At 35.4% G+C, this 12,514-nt stretch overlaps 1 protein-coding gene across 1 annotated transcript; it reads left to right on the plus strand.

Moving 5' to 3' along the window:
- Positions 1-3,064: 3,064 nt before the first annotated feature.
- On the plus strand, positions 3,065-4,417 carry LOC125663088 (zinc finger protein OZF-like). The gene has a single exon (XM_048895403.2). The coding sequence runs from the start codon at positions 3,065-3,067 to the stop codon at positions 4,415-4,417; it is 1,353 nt and encodes a 450-aa protein (XP_048751360.2).
- The last annotated feature ends 8,097 nt before the right edge of the window (positions 4,418-12,514 follow it).

Consider the following 12,514-nt stretch of genomic DNA (forward strand, 5'->3'; position numbering starts at 1 on the left):
TGTGATCGTCAGTTGCCAAGATAGCTTAGTTATTAGAGCACCTGACTAGAGCTTCATTGGGCCTGGGATCAAATCTTTTTATGGTCCATTGCATTTTCTGTTTTCTCTTACAACTTTATATATAGTAATATCTTTTGTACTTGTGTAACTGTGTAATCAGCAAAGAAGTCACAATTGATACCACCCTTACAAAGTATTGGGCTTGCTGTGAATTTAACTTCAGCAAACAGTGCTGTTAATACCAGCCACATAACAAAGAAGTATTCATTACAGCAAGTATGCAGCAAACTTGCAGAAACTTTTTTATAATGCAAATGAAGTTTGCTACAAACGTCTACATGCCCATATTTGGGAGATCTCTGCAGCCTTGTTGTAAATATTTCTGCGAGTTTGGAGCAAGTAGGCTGGAAACTTGCATCAATGATTTTAGCATGGAAAAATGTTTGCTGCAAGTTTACTGCAAACGTTCACGTGCCCATATTTGGGGAAGTTTTGCAAACTTGCTGTATACATTACTGCAAGCTTGCAGCAAACAAAATAGCTAAATACTGCTGCAAGCTTACTTCAAACATACCTCTGTATGTGTCAAAAAGATTGCAGCAATGCTTTTTAATCATATTAATACTATAGTAGGTACAGTAGGTGTGACACGCTAAAGAACCACCCATGCTCAATGGCCTAAACCACCGGGCATAGGCCTAAATTTTAAGCTCTTCACCGGTCTTAGTGATGTCTCCATGTGAGTTAAAAATTCTTAAGAGGGACGTTACACAAGATACAATAAATCATACTTTATTCTGGCATGTGTTTTGGTACATTTGAAGTTTTTAAAAAATGTTTTTTGTGAGTAAGAGAAATAGGAGCTCGGTAAAAACATCTACGGAATCCAGTAATGTATCTTTCTTTGTAAGGGTGTTTTTGAAATTTAGGAATCCAATATAAATACGGTAATTTATATTAATACATCCCATTGATTGGGATATCAAAATGTGTCTAACACTGAAGCATATTTTCGAAGAATTTCATCTTTTGAAAGGGCAGTTGGAGTATAACTGCGATTATCATAATGTAAATAAATCATTAATTTTGCAAACTCTTTAATTCACATGATGGTGGAATTACTTAAACAATAAAATGTTTTCTTTCTTGTTTCATTTAATGCATAACCCGCGTAAGAAAGACATTTTATTGTTTATATTTTTATGTATTATTTAAAAAACCTAGAATTAACATAGTTTCACCCTTTTGTGACGTCATAAAATATCGCACAGTGAATGATTTATTAAGATTGATGACACATTGATTTTAACTACGTATAAGTCTGTTGACCTGATCAGGATATAAGGCTCACGGTAGGTGTGACCGGTCGACAGGGGATGCTTACTCCTCCTAGGCACCTGATTCCACCTCCGGTGTGTCCAGGGGTCCGTGTTTGCCCAACTATCTATTTTGTATTGCTTGTAGGAGTTTGATCACTGTTTATTATCTTCACCTTTTGTTACAGAAACATAAATTTTGTTGGAGTCTTTTTCAAATTGTAAAATATCTTGTAAACCATGAAGTATTTCATAAATCTAAGTTATGTATGAAGAATCAATTATATGCAATGTGAAGATAACGAACAGTGATCAATCTCATAACTCCTATAAGCAATACAGAATAGGTAGTTGGGCAAACACGGACCCCTGGGCACACCAGAGGTGGGATCAGGTGCCAAGGAGGAGCAAGCATCCTCTGTCGACCGGTCACACTCGCCGTGAGCTCCATATCTTGATCAGGTAAACGGAGTTATCCGCGGTCAAAATCAGTGTGCCAAGAACGGCTTAACAATCGGTATGAAACACGTCAGACAGCATTTGACCCAATGTGAGGTTGTATTGACGAACTAGATCGTTATAACAACCATAGAAGTTGCGAAATGCTGACTTCAATCGAGACTGTTGAAACTCCATTACCATCAACTTGTTTGTCAGTAGCTTACCTCGATTTAAAAACTGACTATACGCAGAACAAGCTCTTGCATATCGAATCAGTTGAGATATATAAACACCATATGCAGGTGATAATGGAATATTGCTACATAAATATGGGAAGTTGACGAAGGAGAAGTCGAAATATGTTTCAAAATATTGAATCCAAGGGCAATAACTCTGTTTTCATAGAATCCTTTATGAAGTCCATTATGCGATAGATTTCCTTTATTTTCCCAAAACATTTTGTATATATTTCTAAGAAACAGTTTTATCAAATTGTTATGAATATTTTTATATCGTTTTAACCAGTTTCGTGATATTTTGATAATGATATTTAAGGAAAATTGCAATTTTCTGATGTTTATAATAGGTATGTGTGTGCTAATTGATAAAAGGTTTATTAATACTGTAACATACTTATTTTATCATTTTCAATTGTTACTAAGGTGTATTATTTGAAAAATCAACAATAAAATATAAGATTGAACCTATAATTCTAGAGGGATAGAATTACCTTAAGATCTAAAATATCATATGGTTGACTCATTTGTTACGTTCAATGGAACAGCTAATGCACTCTTTGACTTTGATGACAGTCCATATTTTTTTAATTATTTTGCAGACAAATGGTACTAGAAAACCGGTTTGAAGTAGTTTGCAACCAACTTGTACTTCTTGCATGAGGAATTCATTGCCAACTTCAAAAGAAATATAAGAGAAAAGATTCAGTGAATGTAAATATTTTGAATTGTGTTATATTGTTTGGTCACCATGTTGTTTGACATCAACTTCACAATGCTCTCGAAAACAGACTTGTATGGAAGAATGTACTCTTATGTTGCAGAAATACCATTAACCCATTGAAAGAGACGAATGACATTCATATATAGTTGTCAATACCAGAGACTGCATACACTGATAAAGAAGATCTGGTCAACAACACAGGAATTTCTTTAAGTGAAATGAATTGAAATGCAAATGACCTTCAGATGGTTGTCGTTTGATTTTTCCAACCAATTAGCAACGCTTTCCTAATTTAGAGGATCGCTTTAAGTTTACTGTGCATACAATATTAAACCTTAGGTCTGAATATGTCTTCATCACATTCAACTAGTGCAAATGGAAAAGATAATGGGTGTAACGAGTCTGTAGATTCTGTCTGTGTAACAGAAAGTTTACAGAAGTGTACTATGATACAGGGAAATAATCAAACTAATGATGAAAAAAATGATTTAGAGAAAAATATCAACACACATAATGATGAACTTTATCTATGTGATGTCTGTGGAAAGGTTTTTAAATGGACAACTAAGTTAGAAATACACACGAGGACACATACTGGAGAGAAACGTCATGAATGTGAAGTATGTGGAAAGGCATTCAGTCGGGCATCATTCCTACAGACACACAAAAGAACACATACTGGTGATAAACCTTATAAATGTGATGTCTGTGGGAAGGCATTCAATCAGGCAGGAATCTTACAGACACACATGAGAATTCATACTGGTGAAAAACTTTATGAATGTGAAGTCTGTGGACAGGCATTCAGTCGGACAGGACACTTGCAGAGACACATGAGAACACATACTGGTGATAAACCTTATGAATGTGGTGTCTGTAGGAAGACATTCAGTCAGAAAGGAACATTACAGAAACACATGATGACACATACTGGTGATAAACCTTATGAATGTAATGTTTGTGGGAAGACATTCAGTCAGGCAGGAAACTTGCAGACACACATGAAAACACATAATGGTGATAAACCTTATAAATGTGAAGTGTGTGGGAAAGCATTCAGTCGGAGAGGAATCTTACAGAAACACATGAGAACACACACTGGGGATAAACCTTATAAATGTGATGTATGTGGGAAGGCATTCCGTCAGACAGGACACTTACAGACACACAAGAAGACACATAATGGTGATAAACGTTATAGATGTGAAGTCTGTGGGAAAACATTCAGTCAGATAGGAATGTTAGAGAAACACATGAGAACACATACTGGGGATAAACCTTATGAATGCGATGTCTGTGGGAAGGCATTCAGTCAGACAGGATACTTGAAGACACATATGAAGACACACACTGTTGATAAACCTTATAAATGTGATGTCTGTGGAAAGTCATTCAGTCGGACAGGAATATTACGGAAACACATGAGAACACACACTGATAAACCTTTTGAATGTGAAATCTGTGGAAAGTCATTTCGTCAGAAAGGAAAGTTGCAGACACACATGAGAACACATACTGGTGAAAAACCTTATAAATGTAAACTCTGTGGAAAGGCATACAGTCTTTCAGCATTCTTACAGAAACACATGAAGACACATATTAGTGATAAACCTTATGAATGTGGTGTTTGTGGAAAGGCATTTTATGAGCATGGCATCTTACAAAGACACATGATAATACATAGCGGTAAATACATGTGATGATTTTGGAAAGACGTTCGGTCAAGAAGGAAACTTACCAATATAAAGTATGCTCCTCCTTGACAATATCTTCGTAGTCTTTGTTGATTAGGTTCTCCAACTGTTTTTTGGAATTGCCATGGACATGAGTTCGACGATGTTTTATATAGTAACAATAATTGTTTCATTCATCACCTTGTATATGTTGATTTAATATATCCCTGTGAACTGGAAATAAAAGAAACCAAAGAATCTTTCACATTTGCTTCATACTTAGATATTTTTATGCCCCCGAGATCGAAGATCGGGGGGCATATTGTTTTTGTCCTGTCTGTAATTCTGTCATTCTGTCTGAAACTTTAACCTTGCTAATAACTTTTGAACAGTAAGTGATAGAGCTTTAATATTGCACATGAGTATTCCTTGTGACAAGACCTTTCCGTGGGTACCAACATTTTTGACCTTGGAGTTTGACCTACATTTTAAAAACTTTAACCTTGCTGACAACTTTTGAACAGTAAGTGATAGAGCTTTAATATTTCACATGACTATTCCTTGTGACAAGACCTTTCCATGGGTACCAACATTTTTGACCCTGTGACCTTGACCTTTGAGTTTGACCTACTTTTTGAAAACTTTAACCTTGCTAATAACTTTTGAACAGTAAGTGATAGAGCTTTTATATTTCACATGGGTATTCCTTGTTACAAGATCTTTCCGTTGGTATTGAACCTTTTGACCTTGATATTTGACCTACTTTATTATTTTTACATTGGTCATAACTTCTAAATGGTAAATATTAGAGCTTTCATATTGTACATGAGCATTTCTTTTGACAAGATCTTTCTACTGGTACCAATATATTTCCCCTTGTGACGTTGTCCATCTTCGGAATTGGCCATTATCGGGGGCATTTGTGTTTCACAAATACATCTTGTTTGAAAATGAATTACTCACAACACCCATATTCTGTGTAGCAATATTCCATTATCATCTTCCTGTTACAATTGCTATCCTTCACCACCCCTGGACTTGCTGGTGAAAATCCTGACTGAGGCAAAATAAATTAGGGTTTTTTTTTTGTCTTTGAGGGCGAAGACAATATAAGGAGGGAGGAATGTAGCGGTCATTCATGTCCGATTGCCAATTGCCAAAGTAACTCAGTTATTAGAGCACCTGACTAGATATTCATAGGTCCTGGGTTCAAATCTTTTTATGGTTCATTGCATTTTCTGTTTTCCTCTTACAACTTTAAATATAGTACTCTATTTTGTACTTGTGTAAATGTGTAATGAGCAAAGAAGCCACAATAGATACCACCCTTACCAATATACTGGGCTTCCTGCCAATATTATCTTCAGCAAACACTGCAGTTAATACCAGCCCTATGACAAAGAAGTATTCAAGTATGCAAACGTGCAGCAATGATTTTACCATGAAAATGATGTTTGCTGCAAATGTTCACATGCCCATATTTTGGAGTTATCTGCAACCTTGCTGAAAACATTTTTGCCAGTTTGCAGCAACTAGGTTGCAAACTTGCATCAATGATTTTACCATGGAAAGAAAGTTTGCTGCAAGTTTACTGCAAACGTTCACATGCCAATATTTGGGGAAGTCTAAGAGTCTTGCAAACTTACTATATACATTGCTGCAAGCTTACTACAAACATATCCCTTGTCTCTATCAATCCTGGTTCTAAAGTTATTCAAGTTTTTATAATCAAAGTCGAGGTCACTTTGGATACTAGCTTGTAGGTTACAGCATCCTTATGAAGATTCCATGTCTCTATCAGTCCTGATTCTAGAGTTATACAAGATTTATGTTCAGTGTCAGCTTTTTAATCATATTAGTACAATATAATATCAACATTTTGCAGCAATAATTTGGACACATTTAAGTGTAATTTCGGAAATGGACAGATATAGGTAACAAACTCTCGGTAACAAGCTACTAACAAATACCTAGAACATATACATCTAGTAAAGAGTTAATATTGAAATAGATCAATAAATAATACACACATGAATAACTCAGATTTATAACCATAATAAATCCCTTTAATCTTTCATTTGCTAGATATTTGGGCTGACAATTATGACAGTTTCCTCCGCAACAACTCCACCATGTTGCGGTGGCCTAGGTGGTTAGAGCGTTTGTCCTGCGGAAGGCCGGGTTTTGAATCCCGGCCGCGACAGACCTAAGTCATTAAAATAGGTGTGACGGTTCCATCACCAAACGCTCGACAACAGGTGTGAATGTCACGGGTCCTCGGAGATGACCTTAAAAACGGATGTCCCGTGTCACAGTAGATGTGACACGCTAAAAAACCCTCACTGCTCAATGGCCTAAAGCACTGGGCATAGGCCTAAATTTGAAGCTCTTCATCGCTCTTGGTGACGTCTCCATATGAGTGCAAAATTCTCAAGAGGGACGTTACACAAGATACAATGAATCATCCACTTAGTTTTGACATATGTTGTGGCACAGTACGTTGGCATTTTTAAAAATGTGTTTGTGAGTAGCAAAAATAGGAGCTTGGTCAAACATCTTCGGAATTCAGCAATGTATCTTTGTAAGGGTTTTTGTGAAGTTTAGGAATCCAATATAGATACCGTGATTTATATTAATACATCCCATTGATTGGGATATCAAATGTGTCTAAAACTGAAGGATCTTTTCGAAGAATTTCATCATTTGAAAGGGCAGTTGGAGTATAAGTGCAATTACCATAAATCTAGATAAATCATTGGTTTTGCAAACTCTTTAAGTCACATGATGGTGGAATTACTTAAACAATAAAATGTTTTCTTGCTTGGTTCATTGGTTGATGAAGGTAGCTAGTATTACAGAAAAATGCATAACCCCCGTAAGAAAGACATTTTATTGTTTATATTTATGTTTGTATTATTTAAAAAAATAAACTAGAATCAACGTAGTTTCACACTTCTGTGACGCCATAAAATTCTGCAAAGTCAATGATTTATTAAGATTTATGACACACTGATTTTGACTACGGATAAGTCCGTTTTCCTAATCAAGATCTAGGGCTCACGGCGAGTGTGACTGGTCGACAGGGGATGCTTACTCCTCCTAAGAACATGGTCCCACCTCTGGTGTGTCCTGGGTCCGTGTTTGCCCAACTATCTATTTTGTATTGCTTGTAGGAGTTATGATATTGATCACTGTTCGTTATCTTCACTATGAAAGGTGAAAACAACGAACAGTGATCAATCTCATAACTCCTACGAGCAATGAAAAATAGATAGTTGGACAAACATTGACCCCTGGACACACCAGAGGTGGGATCAGGTGCTTAGGAGGAGTAAGCATCGCCTGTCGACCGGTCACACCCGCCGCCAGTCCTATATCCTGTTCAGGTAAACGGAGTTATCCGCAGTCAAAATCGGTGTGCCAAGAACAGCTTAACAATCGCTAGCATTTGACTCAATAATAGGTTATATTGATGAACTAGATCGTTATAACTATCATAGAATTTGCGAAATGCTGATTTCATTCGAGACTGTTCAAACCCTTGTACCATCAACTTGTTTGTCAGTAGCTTACCTCGATTTAAAAACTGACTATACCCAGAAGAAGCTCTTGCATATCAAATCAGTTGAGATAAATAAACACTATATGCAAGTGATAATGGAATATTGCTACATAAATATGGGAAGTTGACGATGGAGAAGCCGAAATATGTTTCAAAATATTGAATCCAAGGGCAATAACTCTGTTTTCATAGAATCCATGACAGAAACATAAATTTTGCATCTTTCAAAGACACATGATAAAACATAATGGAAATAAATGGTGTGTTTGGAGAGGCATTCAGTCAAAAAGGAAAGTTACAAATATAAAATATGACCCTCCTTGACAATATCTTCTTAGTCTTTGTTGATCAGGTTCTCCAACAGTCATTTGGAATTCCCATGAATATGATTTCGACGATGTTTTATCTAGTAACAATAATCATTTTCATTCATATGTTGATTTAATATATCCCTGTGAACTCGAGATAAAAGACAGCAAAGAATCGTCAACCTTTGCTTCATACTTAGATATTTTTTGAAAATGAATAACTCACAACTCCCGTGTTGTATGTAGCAATATTCCATTATAATCTACCTATTACATTTGGTATCCTTGACCACCCACTTGACTTGCAGGTGAAAATCCTGCCAGGGGGCAAAAGAATCTCGGTTGTGTGTCTTCGAGGGCGAAGGCAGTTTAAGGAAGGATGAATGTAGTGGTCAACCAGGTTCAATCGCCAGTTGCCAAAATAGCTCAGTTACTAGACCACCTGACTTGAGATTCATTGGGACTGGGTTCATATCTTTGTCTGGTCCTTTGCATTTTCTGTTTTCCTGTTACAATTTTAAATATAGCACTGTCTTGTGTAACTGTGTAATGAGCAAAGAAGTCACTGCCCTTACCAGAGAATTGGGCTTGCTGTGAATTTTACCTTCAGCAAACATTGCTGTTAATACCAGCCACATAACAAAGAAGTATTCATTGTAGCATATTTGGGAGATCTCTGCAACCTTACTGTAAATATTTCTGCGAGTTTGGAGCAATTAGGCTGGAAACGTGCATCAATGATTTTACCATGGAAATAAGTTCGCTGCAAACGTTGAACGTTGAACAAACGTTCACATGCCCATAGTTGGGGAAGTCTTGCAAACTTGCTGTAAACATTGCTGCAAGCTTGCAGCAAACAAAATAGCTAAATACTAATGCAAACATTCCTGTGTATGTATCAAGAAGAATGCCCCAATGCTTTTTTAATGATATTTATGTTCTAATTCGTTCCACTCAAACAAACATCAATTATTTGCAATATAACAATATACATGTTAGGAGAAAGACTCTTATATTCTCTCATTCATTAAACGTACATATATGTTACAGTTTTCATTTCAACTTCATCTGTAATGCATATTGGTAGAAGCACATGATACGTTCCTAACTAAAACAATATCGTAACTTTGTGCAAACTGTAGGTGGGAGGGGCGTGTAAATGTGGCAAAGAAAAGCCTTCGGATGAGGAAGATCGTGCTTTGCTTGAATACCTGTTTTACAGGTTGAACGATAAAAATAGTAACCAATGGTAGTGGCTTTGATTTAAGTCATAACATAGAACATGTGTTCTAGAACATATAAGAAATTGATTAGTACTATACGCAACATTAAAGCTGACATGAATAAATAAATATAGTAGAATTCTCTGTGTCCGCCATTTTCTCTGCTTATCCGCCGTATTACCTGAATATTCTATTGTTATATACATCAGGGTTTGCATGGTATATAAGGGGATGAGTTTTACTACGCTTCACTTCACATCAGTGTTTCAGATTTACTTGTGCGGGTAGCTTCGACAGGTAACACGTACTTTTCCGATACTAATTTTTAGGGCAGCATAAAGAAATGAAATCATGTTTTAGAACACCATGGGCTACTCAAAATTACAATAAACGTATCGTTCAGGAGTAAATCCTTCTAAAAGCTCTGGATAGATAAATTTAGAATGGTTTTTCTTTACGTGAATGTATGTACATTTGCAGTAAACATGTCAAAATTATACAAAAAACGCGGAGAAATATTTTATCTATTGATAGAATGGAATAAGTAAAAGGCATAACATTTATACCATTTACACTCACTTCAAGCAACATGCAAATACAAATACTACTGTGACTTATACACATGTCATGTACATGTATGCTCGCCATGACAAAGCATAATTTAAACTTTCTATCCAGAAATACGTCATGCCTAACACTCTAAGTTCTTAACTGTATACATGTAACTGTGATTAGAAATATTATGTAATCGATCAAATATTTCGTATTGAATGTGTATGAATTTCTTTTACTGTATTCTACCACTTTATAAAAAGAAAATATTTCTTCATAAAAATAGATATAAAATCCTCGATCGTTTCGTCATTTCATAAGAAGGGCATGTAGCCACACAAAATGTATAACGATGGTGTGATAAACTATTATTATCTTCAATTACTTAAGTTTATACGGCGCTCAATAGATCTTATATATATGACATTTTGATATCTAGTAGTAAATAAGTAACATGTGCTTGTCACTTGAAAAACCTCGGAATTTTTGCACCTTATACTAATTTGATGTAGGTTCTGAAATCAGCCGAGGTTAACGAATGATGTGTTTGTTTGCTGAAAAATTCCCCAAGTTAACGCAGAAAACGTGATATCCTTGAACATACTAAATATCAAACCAGTCCGGAAGCGGAGACGAAATAATGGTTCCGATTAAATAGTTACATGTGGTATTTGATTACGGGAACACGATAAAATCAATTGAATAAGTCATATGCAATTAACACCCATTTTTTAAAAAAATGAATAAATAACATTTTTTCTTTCTAAAAAACAAAACTAGTATATAAAAATTCCTGATACATAAATTCCTGCTATATAGTTATCAACTCATAACCATTTATTTCGCACCATACGCGGGGATCCTATATGTGAATTTACATGTATAAATGATGCATGTCCATATAAACTACACTTATTTAATAGAATTAGATTTCATGAATATGCATAAAATAAGAGGAAAAAATAACAAATGCCATGCATGGAAAATGGATTTTGCTGGATTAAAAGATTAAAAAAATCGACGATGACTAAATTATGATCATGATAACATTGTTTTATCAGCTAATGCAATCGTCATTAGATATGATACGGCTTGTATGATACATTATAATTGCATATATACATGTGAACAAAGAGGATGAACCTATAATTGCAGATACATATTAACTTCCATCTACTTTATAGGAAAACATCATCTTAGTATGTTATGTTGTTGGACTGCATATTGTTGGTACTCACTAAACATATAACTCATGTACTATCCTTCAGCACTCTCTCCTGCTGTTCATTGCAGTTTGGTGTAATTTACATATTGTAAAACTTATACGGTACCAATTTTGATGCACCAGATGCGCATTTCGATAAATTATGTTTCTTCAGTGATGCTCAACCCAAATGTTTGAAATCCGAAATAACAATGAAGTTTTAGAGCTATTATAGGCAAAAACAGTGTGCCAAAAAAAGTGGAGTCAAATTCATTTAAGGATAAGAGCTATGCGTGAGGGAGATAATCCTTAATTTTGAAATGATTTTCTAAATTTTATAACAGCATCCGTACTTTCAAGCTAGTAACGAAGTACATATACAGTTCGACATATAAACTTTATCTCCATACATTATGTGTCCTTTTTCTACTTAATTGCATATACATGTTAACAAAGAGGATGAGCCTACAATTGCACATATATACCATGTTCTGTTAAAAATGGGGGTGGTTCCGGACCCTCTAACTCTGTCACCATTTATCTAATCAAACTTTTATAAGTTAAGGGAGGGTTCACCGTGTCGTAACAATCAATGACACGTCACACTGGTTTCCAAGTCTTGAAGACTTTGTACACTAAATTTGGAGCTTTTAAGCCGGGTCTGAATAAAGGGCGGATCATCAAACTCGAATGATTTCAATCTATTATTTTCGATGATCTGTAACACTTCTAGGTTATAGACTTTGTATGGGAAAATATGACGACCGAGTTTTTGGCGCGTAGACGGACCGAGCTTGCGAGGTCCGCCCGCGACAAAAAATGAGGGCGTCATATTTCCCCATACAAAGTCTATAACCTTTTTATTATATACTTTCAATTCCATTTACAAACTTACAATAATTCTATTTTAACAATTTCTTTATTGGTTTAACTGAGTAAAAGATGAAAAACACGGAAAATTTGAAAATTAACGGCGTAGTGTATTGATTGTGACGGGCATATATCGTGTGATATATGCCCGCAAATTTAAAAAAAAAAAAAGAAGAGATGAAATTGAAAGTATAAAATAAAATGGGATATGTCCTCGTGATATGTATTTACGTAGATATATGACAACTTAATGACGAATAAATGAATACAAAATTCGCAACATTTTAACGTGTTGAATTTCTATACGTTATATTACTAAAGTACGGGAAACAGTGTGCACGACGTTAGAACTAACCTTGTGACGTCACTTTAGGTAGTCTGCAGCAGGTGGCCATACCGAATTAG

Source organism: Ostrea edulis, chromosome 8 (genome assembly GCF_947568905.1).
Source record: "Ostrea edulis chromosome 8, xbOstEdul1.1, whole genome shotgun sequence".
NCBI lineage: Eukaryota > Metazoa > Mollusca > Bivalvia > Ostreida > Ostreidae > Ostrea > Ostrea edulis.

Excerpts from the sequence above, each read along its gene's own strand:
- LOC125663088 (XM_048895403.2), top strand. The coding sequence starts at position 3,065 with ATGTCTTCATCACATTCAACTAGTGCAAATGGAAAAGATAATGGGTGT.